Source organism: Panthera onca, chromosome X (genome assembly GCF_046562875.1).
Source record: "Panthera onca isolate mPanOnc1 chromosome X, mPanOnc1 haplotype 2, whole genome shotgun sequence".
Classification (NCBI taxonomy): Eukaryota; Metazoa; Chordata; class Mammalia; order Carnivora; family Felidae; genus Panthera; species Panthera onca.
The window spans coordinates 78,663,029-78,684,299 of record NC_138357.1 but is presented as its reverse complement, the minus strand read 5'-3'; the positions used below and the strand labels follow the sequence as shown (position 1 = coordinate 78,684,299).

The 21,271-nt window shown below is 40.1% G+C and overlaps 2 protein-coding genes across 10 annotated transcripts in view; both read right to left on the bottom strand.

Moving 5' to 3' along the window:
• The window catches only part of ARHGEF9 (Cdc42 guanine nucleotide exchange factor 9), a 197,470-nt gene that overhangs the window by 167,055 nt on the left and 9,144 nt on the right, over positions 1 to 21,271 (bottom strand). For 2 of the 9 annotated variants that reach the window (XM_081793610.1, XM_081793603.1), the window contains exon 2: positions 11,483 to 11,543. The exons of 2 other annotated variants lie outside the window; for them this stretch is intronic. In XM_081793610.1, the coding sequence (XP_081649736.1) occupies positions 11,483 to 11,515 (33 nt within the window). In that variant the 5' untranslated portion in view covers positions 11,516 to 11,543. Of the gene's footprint in view, positions 1 to 1,804; positions 2,038 to 2,590; positions 2,714 to 11,482; positions 11,544 to 21,271 lie in introns of those variants that run through there. 5 more of the 9 variants (XM_081793608.1, XM_081793611.1, XM_081793605.1 and 2 more) reach the window with 5 other exon arrangements.
• LOC145714283 (uncharacterized) lies at positions 2,794 to 3,456 on the bottom strand. Its single transcript, XM_081793614.1, has one exon. The coding sequence runs from the start codon at positions 2,972 to 2,974 to the stop codon at positions 2,795 to 2,797; it is 180 nt and encodes a 59-aa protein (XP_081649740.1). The 5' UTR covers positions 2,975 to 3,456; the 3' UTR covers position 2,794.

Below are 21,271 nucleotides of genomic sequence, written 5' to 3'. Positions count from 1 at the left end.
GGCCCTAGCACAAGGAGCCCATTCAGAACTGTGGAACACTCAATGCATGCCCTGCTGTTTTTCCTCATTCCTAGCACAACCAACCCCCAGCAACATTCAAGAATGTACATCCTATCCCCTACACACACACACACACACACACACACACACACACACACACACACACAGAATGGTGTGCATACACACCACAAACATACTGTCACATACCCTACACACATACATTTCCAAAGGTTCTCTGCCAAGGGTCTGTCAGGCACTCAGAGGTGAAAGTTGTGGCATTTCATAACACTATTTTGTCACAAACCTGGCTCAAAGACTAGACTTACAGAACTCTTCTCACCTTAAAGGGTGGGGGGAAGCAAAAAGCATTCCATTGCTGTAATCCAGTTTTCTTCCCACACAGCTAGGTAAAAAAATCTCTTAGGTAAAACTTAAGTTTCACCAGATACCAGCAATAAGGTATTTCCTCCCTCCACCCCATCACCCATTGCTTAACATTTCATTTTTCTTTTCACTTGTCTTTCCAGTTGATCGTCCTCTGATTTCAAGTGCATATGGGCACCCAAAATCACAAAACGCAATAACTTGGAGGTTACCTAATCCAACCATCCCCAAAAGCCAATGTTACAGGGAACCCCAAACACATTGAGAAGGAAAAAAAATTCCCAAGGTCAAATAACTGCTCAACAGACAGAACTCAAGTCTGTAGCTGCCCAGCCTGGAGATTTTCCTGTCCAATGTGTCTCAAAACAAAGTGTCCAGCCAAAATATAAGCTTACTTTAGATAATACCACTAGAACTAAGGATGTGTGTGTGGTGGTGGTGGTGGGGGGTGACGCTCACAAGATTCTCTTTGCAAAGAAACAAGTTCAGGTCAGTCCAGACCCCCCCAAAAAAAGGGACCGAAAAGTAAATAATAAGAATTAATACCACCAAACTTCCCAGATCACGCTTATACTATGGTACCAACAGAATTAAAAACAAACAAAAACAAAAACAAACAAACAAACAAAAAAAAAAAAAAACTCTTTTACCCAGATCAAGCCAAGAGCACACCCTGAGGCTCAAAACCTCTTCGGAGGACATTAAATAATACTTTCTGGGTTCTGAGGTCAGGGCAATTTCGAGAGCCCCCCTTCACAGCCCCTTTCCCTTCATAGTCATTTCCAAAAATATTGAACAACAGGATATGGAACCTGACAGCACAATGGCAGCAGTTTCGTACATCACACAGGAGTAGTCGCCCACATGGGTACAGGGGGAACATGCATGTATACTGTATGTGCCCTGATTCATTGCTACATGGGCCAGAAATGGCACTATTTCAAGTCAGGTAAACACAGAATGAGGAATACCTGCCAATCAGTGGGTGGAAGTGGAGAGAAAAAAATATGCACATTGGCATCACAGACAATTTTTTCCTGGCTTTTCCAAAGGTGTTCTCAGTGGAAAGAGAAATATAAAATAATAACAATAGCAATAATAACTACAACCACCACCATCTGACAGAAATGCAAATATATGTCAAAATTGAATGTTACTTGTAGTTCATGCCTTCCCCAGCTCTCATCCCATTCCATCCAGACTTTTTTGGAGGGGGAGGGTGCTCAAAACTCTCAATTTAGCATGATACATACTTTCATTTTGTTATGGAAATCTTTCAATTAGCGAGACCTCTGATCTTAAAGAACAAGGAAGCAAACAAAAACCATCACTTTCTCATTAGCACTAGCAAGTTCTATTTAAAATGTAGTTCAAGAACATCATGTAAATGAGAATATCCAAAAGAGGCATATACAAATACCATTATTCCCAGGGTGGGTAAAGAGCTGGCTTTTGTTGTTTTTCAGAGGACACGCAGAAAAAAATCCACAAACTCAAATCCAATGGTACAATCTTCTCTGGGAAAAGGAAGTTAAACAGCTCTTATCAAGGTCTTCTCTTGCCAATTCATAAAGATCAGAGAAGGCTTTTATGTCAGTCTATGATTCCAAAGAAATTGACATTAAATGTTTTAATAAATGCTTTAAAGGTGGCTTCTTTCCAGACTGTAAACTGTGATCCCTGAACAGCAAATTGAGAGTCAAATGACACAGTCACCAACTGCCAGCTCACTGCACCCCACCGCATCACTTCTCAAATTCTCACTTCTCATTAGAAACTAAAGAATAATTTTCCTTAAATTCATTCCTTGTATCGATTTTTTTCCCTCTAAACATCCAGCACAGGGCTGTCTTTCCTAAGATGTCAAAAATCCATCACGCTCTTCCCACAACCCCCCTTTCTCCACAAACAAACCCAAATTCACTCCTAATGGCAGGAGAAAATTTTTGACTAAAATTCCCTGATGGAATTTAAAGGTAGTTTTCAAGAAAATGAGTTGACAAGACACCACAAACAGCAAAGCCACTGTTTAAGGACACAGATCTTGCTCCGTGAACGTCACATAGATGGAGAATGCACACACACATGCACACTCAAATAGAATGCATTTCTTTATCAACAATTTTACTCAAGCAATAAGCAACTACATTCACAGGCATATTTAAAAGACAAGACATGACAAAAGATTTAGGGAGAGATAATATACCAACGTCATACATATCACAGCGAGGCCATGTTGAAGCTCAAAACGTTTTCCCCCCTGAGTAAGAAAGCTTGCTCTTTCTCTCCCTTCCTTTCCCTGTCACTGTCTGTCTCTGTCTCTGTCTCTCTCTCTCTTTTTTTTTTCTCGGTGGTTCTCGGGATGAAATCAAAGCGAGAGTTCGCCACAGCTCAGGAGGCTGGACTCCATTCAGCGCGTTCCCAGGAAAAACATGAGTATGACATTGACAAGCAGGAGGACTACAATCACGGCAAAAACAACTACAGTTTGCACATCCAGGGTCATGGTGCAATGCAGAACACTGTAGTGTTCCAAGTGGGGGGCCGGCAGATTGGGAGATGTCAGTCTCTGTTCTGTCAGACTGTCCATACAGCCACCATGCTAAAAAGGAGAGGAGGAAGTCGGATGGTTGGGGAAGGGCTGGGTCTGGCGCCCGAGTTTGGTATGGGGTGGGGGGGGATGGGGACAGGGGAGATGGCTTTCCCCCTTCTCAGGATTGGGCTGATCTTTCCTCCCTAGCTGAGAAATCTTAGCTCACGCTGAAGTCGGCAGAGTCCAGCATTCTCTCTCAGGCGCCAAGGAAGAGGCAAAATCCTGGCTTTCAAAGGGAAATGCGGGAGGAACCAGTGTGAGGTTCTCAGGCGCCTGATCGGTCTGTCCGGGCGTGCGTCTCCACCTGTTCGGCTATAAGTCAGTCTCAGTCTCCCCCTACTCCCTCTGTATCGCTCGCTTTCCTAGCTTGCTCGCTTTTCTAGCCAAGTTGCTCGCTCTCTCCGCGGGGTTCCCGGTAGCCAGCCTCTCATTTAAAACCTGCCTTGCTGGTTCTCTCCCTCTCCTCTCCCCACCTCCCCCCCCCCCCCCCGGCCGTAGGCGGCCTTTTTATTCACCTAGCTACTGTGGGCGCCTGCGTGAGGCACGACCCGTGCTGCTGACAGTCCCGCGGGCCAATAGCAGGTGCTACAGCCTCGCGTTTACTCGCTGCGTTGGGCGGGACTTAAGCTGGCGTGCTAGCGGCGGTAGCCAATCGGCAGGCCCAAGCCCCCGCCCCGGACTAGCTAGAGCCAAAGGCCCCGGTTCTGGTGTGGGGGTGGGGAGCTTGTTGGGGGTGCGTTGAGGGGTATGTAGGGAGGGGGAATGGAGGGAGCACACGAAAGTGGGAGGAAGGGAGAGGGCATGGAAGGGAGAAAGGGAAAGAGGAATAAGGGGAGGATTATGGGAAGCAGGGGGAAAGAGAAGGAAAGAGGAGGGAGAAAATATAGAGGATAAGATGAAGAAAGAAAGGTGATGGAAAGTAAGGGGGGAAAGGTTGAAGAAAAAAAATGAAAAAAAAAAAAAAAAGGATAGGTGGGGAGGAAGCATGCCTTGGCAGTCATGTTTTTTGGATTCTGGGCCAAGAAGAAAGCAAAGGTGTCTTTGGCCACTGTTTAAGTATTTATAGACAACTCGTTTTTTTTTAATTTTTTTAATGTTTATTTATTTTTGAGAGAGACAGAGACAGAACGCGAGTGGGTTAGGGGCAGAGAGAGAGGGAGACACAGAATCCGAAGCAGGCTCCAGGCTCCGAGCTCTCAGCACAGAGCCCGACACAGGGCTCGAACTAACGGACTATGAGATCATGATCTGAGCCGAAGTCGGATGCTCAACAGGCTGAGCCACCCAGGCGCCCCTATAGACAACTCTTAATTAGCTGTGCACATTAAAAAAAAAAAAAATCAGTGCTGTGGATAGAACCACAAGGACACACTACAAATACACACTGCCATCCCTCCATTTACAGGTCAATTTCCTTTCCTGGTTATGGTTTCTTTAGACTATGACTGTTTGCAGCTAAGTACTGTGAAGGGAAGCCAACTTTGCAGTGGAAAAGCTTCTACAAAATTTGAAATGTACTTGTAATCACTGTGCTCCTGCTCTGTGTTCCTGACCCTATATCTGGAACTAGGGGAAAAGCACTCGCTAGAGACAAAGATTTCAGATTTACTCCCAGCCCAAATTCAGCCTTGCTTTATGACTTTTGGGCCACTCCTTTCCCCTCTCTTGGCCTCCATCTCCCTTCTGTCACATGAGGACTTAGACCTATCAGAAAGTTCAGTGACACCTCAGAAAAATACATGCAATTTCAGCAGGCTCCTGGGCCCTCAAGAACCCAGGACTCCTTTATACAGATCTCTGAAGGCCCTTCTTCCTCTTTCTTTCAAAAACTATAAAAGTGAATAGATAGATATTGGTGGAGGGGGCAGGAACTAGATTAAACAGGAATAGAAATTAAATTCTGGAACTCCTAGAATACCATAGACTCTAAGAGGAATGAGTATTGCTATTTATTCTTTATAAATTGTTGAGGCTAGGACAGCCACCTATCTTAACTAGATGACTGGAAATTCTGAATGAATGCCGGCTATAAACAAAATGGCCCTTAGCCTGCAAGATCGAATAAAAAGAAGTCCCCACTTCAAAGGTTTTGGCTTATAATATCACCTATGAATGATTCATGCCAAAACAAACAATACAAAACCGTGAATCAGATCAAGCTTCTAGATCCAATTACCAATTTATAGAACACACAGAAGACAGAAAAAAACATATTAAGCTATAATGTGGAGGTACACATTAAAAAAAAATATAGGACCAACAACCTGAAATTTTAGCAAATAAATAGGAAGAAAAAAGTATGACTCAAGTGAAACGTGTGTTCTGATTTATGTGCATACACACATATTTGTGACATTTATGACACAATTGGAAATTTGAACAGACTGGATACTTGATGTTATTAGGAATCACTATTAGTTACTTAGATGTGATAATGATAATGTGGCAAAGTTTAACAAAATGGAGGCAATAGGAGTAATCTTTGTGACCTTGAATTTGGCAATGTTTTCTTAGATATGACATGAAAAACACAAGCAACAACAACACAATAGACACATTGGACTTCATCAACATTAAAAACTTCTGTGCTTCAAAGGATACTATCAAGAGTATGAAAAGACAACCCACAGAATGGAAGAAAATATTTGGAAATTATATATCTGATAAGAGACTTTTACCTAGAATATATAAAGAGATCTAACAAGTCAATGATAAAAAGAATAACCAACTTAAAAAAACTAGCCAAGGTTCTGAATAACATTTTCCAAAAGAAATAGTCAATAAGCACATGGAAAGATGCTCAACATATTAGCTACCAGGAGAATTCAAATCAAATGCAGGAAGTGCAAATGCAGGATATTTACTACAGCATTATTTGTAGAAAGATACCACTTTACATCCACTAGAATGGCTACAATAAAAAAGCTAGATAATAACATAATTAAGGAAGATATGGAGAAGTCAGAACCTTTATAACACTTCTGGTGAAAATGTAAAATGATGAAGCCACCTTGGAAAACAGACTGGTCAGACCTCAAAAAGTTAAACATAGGGTTACCATTTGACCCAGTAATTCCACTTCTATGTATATATCTAAAAGAAATGAAAAAAAAAATGTCCACACAAAATCTGGTACATGAATGTTCATAATTGCATTATTCACAATAGCCAAAAGATGGAAAAAACTCAAATGTCTGTCAAGGTGAATGGATAAACAAATGTGGAATATTATTCAGCCATAAAAAGGGATGGAATACTATTACTGTAACAACATAAATGAACTTTGAAAATATGCTAAGTGAAAATGCCAGAAACAAAAGGCTTTTGTATGATTCCACTTATATGAAATGTTCATATAATTGTGGTTTAATGAAGCTTTTGTTTCACTTATATATAAATATAAATGTGCTAGATTGTGATGTAAAATTTATTTCTTGTAGGAGGTAATGCCAAAATAGTTTTTAAACTATTAGCCACTCTGCTATATTATGTTGAGACAGATACTAGTGATCAGAACAGTACCATAATGTAAGAAACCAGAATCTTTCTCCTTGCTTTTTTTTTTAAGTTTTTATTTGAATTCTAGTTAGTTAACATACAATGTAATATTAGTTTCAGGTGTATAGTATAGAGATTCAACACTTCTATACAACACCTGGTGCTCATCACAACAAATGCACTCCTTAATCCCCATATTTAACCCGTCCCCCCTCACCTCCCTTCTGGTGACCATCAATTTATTCTCTATAGTTAAGAGTCTGTTTCTTGGTTTGCCTCTCTGTCTTTTTTTTCCCCTTTGCTCAGTTGTTTCATTAAATTTCACATATGAGTGAAATCATACAATATTTGTCTTTCTCTGACTTATTTTGCTTAGCATTATACTCTCTAACTCCACCCCTGTCATTGCAAATGGCAATATTTCCTTCTTTTTATGGCTGGGTAATATTCCAGTGTGTGTGTGTGTGTGTGTGTGTGTGTGTGTGTGTGTGTATGTATACCACCTCTTCTTTATCCACTCATCAGTTGATGGACACTTGGACTGTTTCCATAATTTCACTATTATAGATAATGCTGCTATAAACATTGGGGTCCATGTATCCCTTTGAAGTAGTATTTTTGTATTCTTTGGTGAAGTACCTAGTGATGCAGTGCTGGATCACAAGGTAGTTCTATTTTTACCATTTTGAGGAATCTCAATACTGTTTTCCATATTGGCTGCACCAGTTTGCATTCCTACCACCAGTGCAAGAGGGTTCCTCTTTCTCCACATCCTTGCCAAGACCTATTTTTTTCTTGTTCTCCTTGACTTTGAAAGTGCAATCATATCCTACCTCCACTTCATTTTCTACTACCCTTCAATCCGCTGTAGCCTGGCTTTCACTCCAGTCATTTCATAGCAAACTAGAACTTCTTGTGAATGTAAACAAATGACCAACCTGTTACTAAATGGCATGGCCAATTTTCCATTTTTATCTCCCCTGGCTTCTCTCCCTCTTGATTTCATTGATGACTTCCTCTTTCCTGAAATGCAACCTTTAAGTTGGGGACACTATCCACATGATCTGTCTGGTTATACAGTCTTTACTTCATGCCTGGGTTCTTCATTCATTGATTAAGGCCATGATTTCCCAGGGTTTTCTAATCTCATTCCACTTTTCTTCTCATTCCACACTTGCACTGAATGGTGGACCCATCCATTCCCAAAGCTTGAACTACCACCTACATTACACACTGATGCACCTCTTTTAAACAAAGTTACTAGACACTAGGGGGAACAAAACCCTTGCTGGCCTAGAGCTTACAACTCTCTGCTGATGACTCCCAGGTAGTTCTCTTGAATTCCAGAGATGAATTTCCAACTGCCTTCTGGATATCTCCTCCCAAATATCTCACAAGAATGTCAAACTTAATAAATCTAAAATTGAAACCATCTTCCCCCATCCCTGCCAGCTTCCTCCTTCCCCTGAGTTCCCTGTCTTGTAAGAATTTCTCCTTGCCAAAAACCTGTGAGATATACATAAGTCTTGCGTCTCACTCATCTTGCTTCCAGCCAACCAACCAGTCTTCCAAGTCCTGGTGATTCTTTCCCTCTTTAATATCTCTTGTGTCCTTCCTCTGTTTCCCTACTGCCAGTACCTTTAATCAGTGCCTCACCATCTCTGATTCTATTACTACCCATTACTTGGTCTCTTGTGCTGCTCTCTCCCCAATTCAGCCTCTACTCTCCTGTCCAAATTATTTCTCTCAAAAGCAGAACAGCTCTTATCAATCCGATGGTGGATACTATAGATTGGGTGCTCAGGATCCATGCCATCCTCTTTCTAGCCTGCCTTCCTATATTGCTGAAAAGCTCAAAACCAAAAACCTACCATAGCCTGTCATTTCTCAGGCTCCTTTTCATCCAGTGTTCTGGATGTGATTTATTTCTGGTAATCATATGCACATGCACAATATTTGGAAGGAGGTAATGACGCAGAAGCCATATTTCTGCTGCTTCTATTGGCAAGCACAGTGATGGAGATTTTAGGGTTTTCTGCAGCCATGTTACTTTTCCATAGACCCCAGTGTTTGGTTACTATAGTGCTTTGTATATTTAGGGAGCCAGAGCACTTGATTTTTTTTTTTTTTGCCACTGAGGATCTGGAAAGCATAATGATACTCTAGTCAATAGTTAAGGCAATGGCAGATTCTTGATTCTTAGACTTCAAATAAGGTGGAGTGTTTCCAAAGCCCCTGATGCCTCACCTTCCTGCTTGTAGCACAGAAAATAGCTCCCCTTGTATTCTGAGAGTTATTCCTGGAAGCCCAGCCTAAAGGTCGCCCCTCCAGCCCTTCCACCAATTTTGGAAGCACATCATTTTCTGTATTAGGGCTCTTTCTACTGAGAATAGCTAGAGTGATTTAATTTCTGCAGCTGAACCCTGACTCATGTAACTTCTCTGCTTAAAAGCTTTCCATAACTCCGTACTGCCTTTAAGCTAAATTCTGTAGCATGCCATACAGTTCCTTGCCAGTCTGGTGTCCTTTGGTCTTTCTAACCTCAACTTTCACCAATGCCCTCTCATTCTCCATTCTCCAGCTGAACAGAACCTACTATAGTTCTCATAATCATCAGGTTCTCTTGCCTCAAGAACTATGCAAATGTTGCTACCCTTCCCCAGCTCCCACCTCAAAACTCAGTTCACATGCCACCTCCTCCAGAAGGCTTTCTCTTATGTTCTCCCTCAAAATTATTCTGGATCATATCCTTCTCCTATAAGGCCCCGTGTTTGCCCCTCATGGAATACTTATTAAACTGTATTGTATTTTTTTTCTTGTTTGTATCCTGCACTTGATTGTGGAACTAGGAGGGCAGAGACCATGCTTGTCTTGTTCACTGCTTTCTCTCCCATGCCCAGCACAGTGCCTAACACTTAGCAAGTGCTTATTAAACATTTGCTGAATGCATGAATGTTTTCTTCATCCACTTCTTTCCACTCAGAGAATCATATCTTCCAACCACAGAAGGCAATACTTCATAATACCTCAGAGAAAATCTAGTCTAAACACTTATGTCCTAGGTTAGGAAACTGAGGCTCAGAGAATGGAAGCAACATGGCCAGGATTATATAGCTAATTGCTGGCAAGGCAGAAACCAAAACCCTTGTCTCTTGAGTCCCAAACGTACTTTTGAGAGATTTGAGACTCTGGAGTATGACATTTGATCCCAGCTCCATCCATGGCAGTTAGTGTTCTGAGTGAAGTGATTGCCTGACTCTGCTCACAATTTCAAAAAATAATCAAGTCCCCCATATTTCAAGTAGTAGTACTCCCACTCCATAGCCAACCTTTCTGAAGACAAGTATCAAGAAATCAGAGAATTTTTGGTATAGCAAAACCCCTCTTCCATCCTTCATTCCCTTCTGCAATATTCCTACCAAATAGTTATCCAGTCTCAACTCTAACACCCACAACAATGGAGAGGTTCTTCTCTCCTAAGACAACCCAATCATCTCTGGAACAATCTCAGTTGATAGAAAGTTCTTCCATCTCTTTGAGCCAGATGTTATCACCACTTCTACTACAGCCACTGCTGAGGAGCTAACCACTCCATGAGATAGTATGGAATATAAATGCTCCAGGGGGGCACCTGGCTGGCTTAGTCAGTAGAGCATATGACCCTTGATCTCAGGGTCATGAGTCCAAGCCCTACATTGGGTGTGATGCCTACTTAAAAAAAATTCTGCAAACCCTGGAATATAAATGCTCCCAAGCTCACACTAAAATTACTATAAGCACCCAATATATTTCTTAGGAACTGAAGACCACTCATTAGATAATAATAAACACTTATAAAGTGCTAACTCAGCACCAGGCAAGGTTCTAAGCTCTTTACATATATTATCTCTTATTCCTCATAACCACCTGATGAGGTAGATACTATTACTGTCCTTATTTTACACATGATGGAACTGAGGCATGGTGGTTAAATAACTTTCCCAAAGTCACATGGCTAGTCAGTAGTGGAGCCCAGATGTAAACCCAAACAGTTTGACTCTAGAGCCTATCCTCTTACACACTGTGCTATATAAATGCTACTAAGTAACACATGTCCCATCTCCCAACAGCATCTGACAAGATGTCTCTTGGGTCACAGGAATAAAATGTTTCAATGTTCTGAACTGAGTTCTAGTGGCCTACCTCCCAGGCAAGATATTTAAATCTTAAATCTTTGCTTTCTCTCAGGGAAAAGCCAATGCCTAGTTGTCTTTTGCCTCTTATGGTTCAAACAACTCCCAAAGTCACACTTCTTCCAGGAAGTACAACTAAGGAAAGTTCCGCATTTTATTCTGACACCCACTGCTACTCATTTATTGCCATTCTGCCCCCACCCCAGCCACCTAATAATCCCCAATGCTTGCCACAGGCAGTCTGAAGATATTGAATCCTATATGTTTATTGTCTTGGCTACTGATATGAATAGATGTTCTTGCACATTTGTGCATGTCAGACTCATTTAAGAGAATCAGCTCCCTGAGGACAGAGACTCCTGGTTAGTTAAATTATTCAGCACAGAGATCACTGCATCTCCAAAATTAAATTCAATAAGCACTTATTTTTTTATTTTTATTAATTTTTTTATTAAGTAAACACTATCACCAATGCTGGCCTCAAACTCACAACCCTGGGATCAAGAGTTGTATGTTCTACTAACAGCCAGCCAGGTGCTCCAATAAGGGCTTATTCTGACAGTGATGGGGGGTACAGAGAGGCTCTCAGGAAGCTTACAGTCTAGTGGGAGACATAGTCACAATGACACAAAATTTCCATGTCATACAGTAAAGTGTCCTAAGCATAATCAGATAATGAATAAAGTTGTTGATGATTATAGAATGAATCATAAAATTTTATACTTAAAATGGGAATACAAGTTCATTTCCTCCCAACCTCCTTATATAGTAATACTTTCTACAGTATATGTGATGAGGTAAAGGGAATGGAAGAGGAAGAAGAGGAAACACCTACTTTGGGCATGCATTGTGCTAGGCTTTTCAACATGCCATTCTATTTAATCCTCCAAAGAAGCCTGAAAAGAAAGAATTGTTATCACTATTTTAAAGAGTAAGGTTCAGAATGTTTACATCATTTGCCCATAGCCATACAGGTAGGATGTAGCAGTAACATGATTTAAATAAAGATATATTTCCAAAGCCCACTATTTCTGATGAGTTTTGTCCAGCAGCAGTTTGAATATTTTCAGTAACAGGAAACTCACTCTGAAGCATTCATAGTCATTATTCGTTTTAAGCTGAAATTCATTATTCTGTGGTTCCATTTGTTAGAACACTATCCCCTGGGCCATACAAAAAAAGCTAAGTCCTAAACAATAGTCCTCTTAAAGTGTTCAAACTCTTATTCTTCCTGAACAACCCCCTCTCTCTGTATACACAGCACACATGTACGGTTCAAACTCTGATCCTTCCTGGACAACCACATTTCTCTCTGTATACATAAGCGTGTGCGCGCGCGCACACACACACACACACACACACACACGCACAGCACTCATTCTCCAAGATAAATATGACCATTTCTTTAAGCTCTTCCTTGTGGCATGGTTTGCAATCCTCCCCAGGCTGGTTGCTCATCAGTTTGTCCAACATCCCTCAGAACACATTCCCAGGTGAAAGTGACAATGGGGAGTGGGAATATCATCTGCCTTATTCTGAACACTAGTTCTTAGGAAGAGATTCCTGTGAGCTCACATTCACCTAAAATGTCTGATGTTCATGTGTGCTGCTGTGCCCTCACCATGCCTTGAGAAGTTCATGGCAAAGTGAAAAAAAAGCAGTGGATAAGAAGTTAAAACTTTCAGAAGTAAGTCCAACCTCTGCTTCTTGTTAGCTGTGTGACCTCAAACAAGTCTCTTAAATTCCTTAAAGCTCAAAAAGCTATGACTGGTTTTCAATTGTAACTTAACATAAAGTATTGTTTTAAATTTTTAACTACCAAAAAAATAAATAAATAAATTTTCAACTACCTTACCAAAGGTGTGGATGGCAAGAAGTTGGTCCCAAGTAGGGTAACCTGAGGAAAGGGTGATGAGTGATTTGCTGAGGTTAAAGAATAAGGATGCATATAATTGTGTGGTTGTGAGGGGTGGTGTTTTAAGGGAGGAAACTAGACCATAGGGTTAAGAATTAGCCTCTGCCTGAAGACTTTTCTCCTAGCTCTCTATAAGTTTAGCTATTTCATCTTTTCAAAAGGAATCTTTCCCTGACTACCCTCTTTAAAACTGTACCACCTCATTGTTATCCTATTATCTTAATTTTCATTCTAGTCCTATCACTATATGAAAAGTTATATAATTAGTTTTTTTATTGATTTATTGTCTCCCTGTATAAACTCTAAGCTCCATGAAGGCAGAGAATGTTTTGTTCATTGTTGTATCCCCAGCACATAGAGCAGTACTTGACATTCAACAAATATTTTTTAAATGACTGAATAATGAATGAATGAATGAATGAGTGAGTGAATAAGTGAATAAAAGCATAGCTCTGCTGACTCACAATATAGGATGCAGAGAAAATGTGTCATGGAAAACATTTTCTACTGCAGCCTGTGAACACCTACTTTTGCCTCTCCCCCACCAAGGGCCTTCGTTAGTTAGAATTCCTCAAAAAAAAGGACTAAAAGTTCCAGATTACAGGCTGAGAATTTCAGGACCTCTTTGGTTTTCTGTTCCCAGTTGGCACAGACTCCACTCTAAACCACCAGCTGAAAGCCCTTCCCTCAAGAATCACTGCCCATACTGATCTCATGTGGCCAAAGACTATATACATATTTGAATAAATACCCAAGAACATCAGTTTCCTCCTATTCCTTACATGGATTTATTTCAGGCCTGTTTTATGGGGGGTGGAGGGGCCAAGGGGACTTATTTCAATTCCATTTCAAGTGTGTCATTAGACCACACAGGGTAGAAAGGACTGGTTGGAAAAGAGAAGCAAGGGTTTAAAAGCCCCTTCAGAGGAAGTACAATGCTTTCAGGTTCAGGCTCAGATCTTTCTGGAACAGCCAAACCCAGTCATGAATCAATTAAAGACTGGGATGGGCAGTGAATGCTTCCCTCAGTATCAGGCCCAGTATTTACTTTTGGAGCCTAATCTGGATAGTTCCATTTTTGGGCTTCATGACTCATTCAACCAGCTACCCTCTCTGACCCCCATGTCCATATTATTTATTTATGAGTTTCATTTAACAGTAATCTACTGGGCAGTCAGGACACTAAATGTTCATCTTCAAATTAAGCATGAGGATTTGCTCATAGTCTCCCTTTCTTTCTCTCTCTCTCTCTCTCTCTCTCTGTCTGTCTGTCTCTCTCTTTCTCTCCCCACCCTCACTCTGTGCTTTAATTAAGCAAGCCAGGAATAGCCCTAGACTTAGAAGAAGTATATAGCTTGGTAGCTAAGAACTCAGGCACTAGAGCCAGCCTACTAAGGTTCAACCTTAGTTCTGCCAATTACTGTTTGTGTGACCAGGAACAAGTTTTTATTTTAATTCTAGTTAGTTAACATTCAGTGTTGTATTAGTTTCAGGTGTTCAATATAGTGATTCAACAATTCCATAAGTAACTCCAGGGCTCATCATGACACATATATTCCTTCATCGCCATCACCTATTTAATCCATCCCCCCATCAATCTTTCATTTGGTTACCATCAGTTTGTTCTCTATAGTTAAGAGTCTGTTTCTTGGTCTCTCTCTCTTCTCTTTTTCCTTTTCCCATTTCTTTTGTTTCATAAATTCCACATATGGGTGAAATCATATGGTATTTATATTTCTCTGATTTATTGCACTTAGCATTATACTCTCTAGCTCCACCCATGTCATTGCAAATGACAAGATTTCATTCCTTGTTTATGGATGAATAATATTCCATTGTTGGTGTTGTGAGGATTTCTGCATCTATGTTCATCAGGGATATTGGCCTGTAATTCCTTTTTCATGGTGTCTTTATCTGCTTTTGGTATCAGGGTAATTCTGACCTCATAGAATTACAGTTGGAAGTTTTCCTTCCTTTTCTGTATTTTAAAATAGTTTGAGAAGAATAGGTATTAACTCTTCTTTAAATGTTTGGTAGAATTTGCCTGTGAAGCCATCTGGTCCTGGACTTTTGTTTGGTGGGAGTGTTTTGATTACCGATTCAATTTCTTTGCTGATAATTGGTATGTTCAAATTTTCTATTTCTTCCAGTTTCAGTTTTGGTAGGTTATATGTTTCTAGGATTTTATCCATTTCTTCTAGGTTATGCAGTTTGTTGGCATATAGTTTTTCATAATATTCTCTTATAATTGTTTGTATTTCTGTGGTATTGGTTGTTATTACTCCTCTATCATTTGAGACTTTGAGTCCTTTCTCTTTTTTTATGGATAAATCTGGCTAGAGGTTTATCAATTTTATTGATTTTCTCAAGGAACCATCTCCAGGTTTCATTGATCTTTTCTTTTTTTTTTAAATTTCCATATCATTTATTTCTGCTCTGATATTTATTATTCCCTTCCTTCTGCTGGTTTTAGGTTTTGTTTGTTGTTCTTTTTCTAGCTCCTTTAGGTGTAAACCTAGGTTATTTGAGATTTTTCTTGCTTCCTGAGGTAGCCCTATTGCTATAAAATTCCATTTTAGAACCACTTTGGCTGCATCCAAAAGGTTTAGACTGGTTTTTATTTCAATTTGTTTCCATGTACTTTTTAAATTTTTTTCTTTTATTTTCTGGTTGACCCATTCATTGTTTCATTTAACTTCCATGTTTTCTGGTCTTTCCAGAATTTTTACTTGTGTTTGACTTCTAGTTTCATAGCATTGTAGTCAGAAAAGATGCATGGTGTCACTTCAATCTTTTTTAATTTTCTGAGGCTTCTTTTGTGGGCTAATATGTGATCTATTTAGAAAATGTTTCATGTGAACTTGAAAAGAATGTGTATTCTGCTGTTTTAGGATGGATAGTTCTGAATACATCTGTTAAATCCATCTAGTCCAGTGTGTCATTCAAAGCCATTGTTACTTTTTGATTTTCTGTTTAGATGACCTGTCCATTGATGTAACTGGGGTATTAAAGTCCCCTACTATCATTGTATCATCATCAATTAGTTCCCTTATGTTTGCTATTAAATGTTTTATATATTTGGGTACTCCCATTTTGGGTGCACAAATATTTATAGTTATTATATCTTCTTGTTGGACTCTCCCCTTTATGATTATATAGTGTCCTTCTTTGTCTCTTGTTACAGTCTTTTCTCTAAAGTCTATTTTTTCTGATATATGAATTGCTATTCTGGCTTTGTTTTGACATCCATTTGCATGATAGATGTTTCTCCATCCCCTTTCAGTCTGCAGGTGTCTTTAGTTCTAAAATGAGTCTCTTGTATTAAGCATGTAGATGGGTCTTGGTTTTATATCCATTCTGACACCCCATGTCTTTGGATTGGGGCATTTAGTATTTACATTCAAAGTAATTATTGAAAGATATGCATTCACTGCTATTTTAGTACTTGTTTTGTGGTTGCTTCTGAAGATTTTCTCTGATCCTTTCTTGTCTTTCTCTCTTTCATGGTTTGCTGGTTTTCTTTAGTCGTATATTTGGATTTCTTGCTCTTTTTTTCTTTCCATATTTATTAGTGGTTTTTGATATAGGGTTACCATTAAGTTTGCATAGAACCTATTCTGCATAAAACACTCTATATTAAGTTGATGGTCATTAAGTGTGAATGTTTTTAATGTTTATTCTTTTTTTTTTTTTGAGAGACAGAGAGAGACAGAGCACAAGTAGGGGAGGGGCAGCGAGAGAGAGAGAGAGAGAGAGAGAGAGAGAGAGAGAGAGAATTTGAAGCAGGCTCCAGGCTCTGAGCTGTCAGCACAAAGCCCGATATGGGGCTCGAACCTACAAACCACGAGATCATGACCTGAGCCGAAGCTGGATGCTTAACCAACTGAGCCACCCAGGTGCCCCAAGTTGATGGTCGTTTAAGTTTGAACCCATTCCCTCCTCTCCTCCCCATGTTTTCGGTATATGATGTCATATTTTACATCTTTTTATTTTGTAAGTTCCTTGAGTGATATTTTACAAAACATATTCATTTTTGCTGCCTCTGTGTTTCTGCTACCTTCATACTTCCACTTTTGGTCTTTCATTTCACTTAAAGATCCCCTTTAATATTTCTTGCAGGGCTGCTTTAATGGTCATGAACTCCCTTAGTTTTTATTTGTCTGAGAAACTCTTTTTTTTTTTCTTTTTTTTTTTTTTTTTCAACGTTTATTTATTTTTGGGACAGAGAGAGACAGAGCATGAACGGGGGAGGGACAGAGAGAGAGGGAGACACAGAATCGGAAACAGGCTCCAGGCTCCGAGCCATCAGCCCAGAGCCTGACGCGGGGCTCGAACTCACGGACCGTGAGATCGTGACCTGGCTGAAGTCGGACGCTTAACCGACTGCGCCACCCAGGCGCCCCTGTCTGAGAAACTCTTAATCTCTCTGTCTATTCTAGATTAGAGCCTTGCTGGGTACTGTATTCTTGGCTGTAGATTTTTCTCTTTCAGCACTTTAAATATATCATGCCACTCCCTTCTGTCTTGGAAGGTTTCTGCTGAAACATCCCTTGATAACTTTATGGTGTTTCCTTTGTATGTAACTGTCTTCTTTTGTCTTGCTGCTTTAATTTTTTTCTTTACCACTATATTTTTCCATTTTAAGTATAATATGGCTTGTTATGGATCTTTTTTTAAATTTTTTTGGAGGTACTCTGTGCCTCTTGGATCTGGATATCTGTTTCCTTCCCCAGATTAGGGAAGTTTTTAGGTATTAAATACCTAATAAAATAAATTTTCTTTCCCTTTTTCTCTCTCTTCTTCTACTGAGACTCCTATAATGAATATTATTAAGTTTGATGGAGTCACTGAATTCCCTAAGTCTATTCTTGTTTTGCATAATTCTTTTTTCTCTCTTTTTTTCAGCTTGATTACTTTCCATTACTTTATCTTCTAGGTCATTAATTTGTCCCTATGCTTCTGCCATCCTGCTATTTATTCCATCAAGGGTGTTTCTCATTTTGTTTATTTAGACCTTTATCTCTGCTATGTTTTTCCTTATGTTAAGTGTCTCATTGATACTTTCCACTGTCTTCTCAAGTCCAATATCTTTGTCATCATTACTTTAAATTTTCTATCAAGCATGTAACTTATATCTGTTTCATTTAGATCTCTGGCCATGGCCTTGTTCTGTTCTTTCATTTGGGACAAATGCCTCTGTCTTTTCATTTTGTCTATTTCTCTGTGTTAGGAAAGGCAGCTAAGTCCCTTCTTAAGTGTAATGGTCTTATGAACAAGAGGTCTTATAGTGTCCTGAAGTGTAGTGTCCCCTGTTCCCCAGGGCCTTGTGCTCTGGGGAGTGTCTCCAATTTGTGCTGCATGTTCTCTACTGTTGTATCCTAGCCACTTTATCCTTCAGGCCAGTTGTCTGAAGAAACTCTCTTTGTCTGTTATGGGCAGTGTTTGGCCCATGGCCTGAATGTGGTGAGTTTTTTTTCCTAGATGTGCTCTTGTCTGCTTGTGAAATGAGACCTGTTGCCACCACTACAAGAACAATGGCTCCACAAAACTCTCACATCAGGAGATTCAGTGTAAGCAGGGTTTGGGGCTGGTCTTCTGGGGGAGGGTACCCCTGCAAGTGTGACTGGGAAGAGCAGTTCCATCAGTGTATGGGGGCAGGGCTTGATGTAAGCAAGTAAGGTAGTCAGTGTCAGTGCTGCTGTGCTGTTTTCCACAGTTGACCTTGTACTTGCTAAGGGGCAGGGGAGGGAAGTGGCACAGGCCAGTTCCTTTCTTCTCAGAGGGATCTGTATGTGAATGCTGGTTCTGTAGGGCACACTCCAAGATGAGCAAATAACCTTCCCACTGTGTGCCCCCAGGCACTCTTCAAATTGCTGTTTCCAGGCTGTTTGTCCCAGGGCTGTTTGTACTGCTTTCACTCTTAGAACAGCCCCAATGCCCTCTGGGCTCTCCCTGAGCCACTAACCTTTAGAACTCCAGGTTTTAAGCCTGGCTGGTTGCAAGAACTCATGAATTCAGTCCCTTTCACTTTCCAAGCCAATTGCTATGGGGAATCATCATCCATGTCCTCCCCCATGTGCTAGTCTGTTTCTTGCCCTTCTCTACAACTGTAGCTCCCTTCCCACTGCAGCAGCCATTATCTGTTTCTCTCCCAAACTGTGTCTCTGCACTTCCTGCCTTCTTCAATGTGGCCTATTCTCTACCTTTAGTTGTGGAGTTTGTTCTGCCAGTCTTCTGGTCATTTTCTGGGGTATTTACAATTATTTGATTGTTATCTAATTATATTTGTGGGATGAAGCAAGCATAGGGTCACCCTACTCTGCTGTCATCTTTCTGCTCTCTATTTAATGTCTCTGAGCCTCACTTTTCTCATCTTAAAAATGAGGAGAATGGTATAATGCCCTTCACTTGGAGCAAGCCCCATACTCTCACTACCCTAGTTTCCTCATATGTGAAACAGATTCATACAGTTGTTGATGATGGTTTAAAGAATCAATACATGCAAAGCAATTAGAACAATGCTGGTACACAATAATTCTCAATAAATACTAACAAATACTATAATTCAGGGTTTGAATACGATCTCTGCCCCTAACTTTAGGCAAATCATATACTCTTTAACCCTCAGTTTCCACATCTATAAACAGGAGAAACAAATAATACCTACCAAAGAAATGATGAAATAAATGATTTGAAAGTGCTCTATGGAGTAAAAAATTTATTTAAAATGTGAAGAATTGTTTATAGTAGAATAAAGTAGGGGGCATACTAAATGGAGATTCTACCTAGTCAAGGCTCCCTGCTGCTCCCTCCCAAATTCTGAATAGGCCTATTTCTCATCAGGCCATTTGGCAATACGTGTGTGGAGAAGATTTTTCATCTCTCCCAGATTTAGTTTCCCCAACTTTAAAGTACAAACACTGTTGTGAGATTTACATGAATTCATATGTGTGAAGGTGCTTTTAAAATGCAAAACACCAAACAAATGTGAGGAATTATTATTGTATTAAAATAATAAAGGCTATCATTAATTGAACACTTGCTATGTGAAAGACCATACCAAGTGCTTTACAAATATTAAGTAATTTCATCCTCATAATAATACCAATAACCAGGTATACTATTATTGAAGTTTCACAGATAAGGTATGGTGGTTAATTTTATGTGTCAAACTGACTGGACCACCATGCCCAAATATTTGGTCAAACATTAATCTGAATATTTCTGTGAAGGTATTTTTTGATGAAATTAACACTTAAATCAGTGGATTTTGAATAAAGCAGATTATATTCCATAATGTGGGTGGGGCTAATCTAATAGATTGAAGGTTTTAATAGAACAAAGATTGACCTCCCCTGAGCAAGAAGGGATTCTGCCAGCAGACTGCCTTTGGACTCAGACTGCAACTCTTCTCAGATTGCTGGCCTACCCTGCATATTTTGGACTTGCACCTCTATATTCACATAAACAAATGCCTTAAAATCTCTCTCCATCTCTCTCTACAGACGTACATACGCACACACCCTGTTGCTACTGTTTTTCTGGAGAACTCTAATACATAGGAAACTGAAGATTAGAATGGTTAAATCCCTTGCCCACAATTACACAGCTAGTCAGTAGCAGAGCCAGAAACATAATGATCATCTTCCTTGTTTCTGCCCTGTTCTGCATCTCTTTCAATCAATCCAGCAGCAATAAGCATTGAATCCATCTCCAAAATTGATGTTAAATATTTCCTCTTCTCCCCAACCTCACTGACTTCATCTCTGCAGCAGCCTCTTAATTGGGCTTGCCATCTCCACTTTCATCCTCCTCAATCCATTCTCTATAGATTCTTGTTAAAGTCAACTTCTCAGATTAATAAGCCAACCCCATCATTCCACTGCTTCAAATGATTCCTATTGTACTTAGAATGAATAGCACTTGCCAGTGTTCAGCACTATCATGTACACTGTGAGCATATTAACTCAATCCTCACAATAACACTATGGGTAGTACCATTATTATCCCCATTTTTGAAAGGGCATAACTGAGCCACAGAAAGTTTAGGCAACATGCTTATGATCACAAAACTAGGAAGCAGCAGAGTCAGAATTGAACCTGAGCAGTCTAGTTCCAGAGTGTGTGCTATTAACCACTGAATCATACTGCTTTTGAGGATAGTTGATGCACACCCTCCCTGGGCCTACAAACTCCCTAGTCCTTCAAGTCCTTCAAGGTGTGAGCTGGTCCCTCCCTGACTCTCTGTCTTCCTATCATGCCACTTGCCCTTCTCTCCCTGTGCTCCAGTCACACTGGCCTTCTTTCTATCCCTCAAACATAACAAACTATTTCAACCTCAAGGACTATGCACATGCTATCCCTGCTGCCTCCTCTAAACTCCTCACAAACCTCACTGTCTCTTTATTCTTTTTTTTCTTTATTTATTCTTTATTGTAATCCAAAGTTGTTAGGATCTTTCCCAAAATTTCTACACAGCTGACTCAACTTAATGTCACTTCCCTGGGTATGCCAGGAAGGTCCTTCGACATAATGTTTCTTCATGACAGTAAGGCATCTCAGACCTAGCTGAATGCATTTGTTCCCCCTACCACCAACACCACTGTCTGGTTTCCATTACTGACCAGCTTAATCACTTGCAGAACTAGTCCTGCTCTAACACACACACACACACACACACACACACACACACCAAAAATAGCATGATGA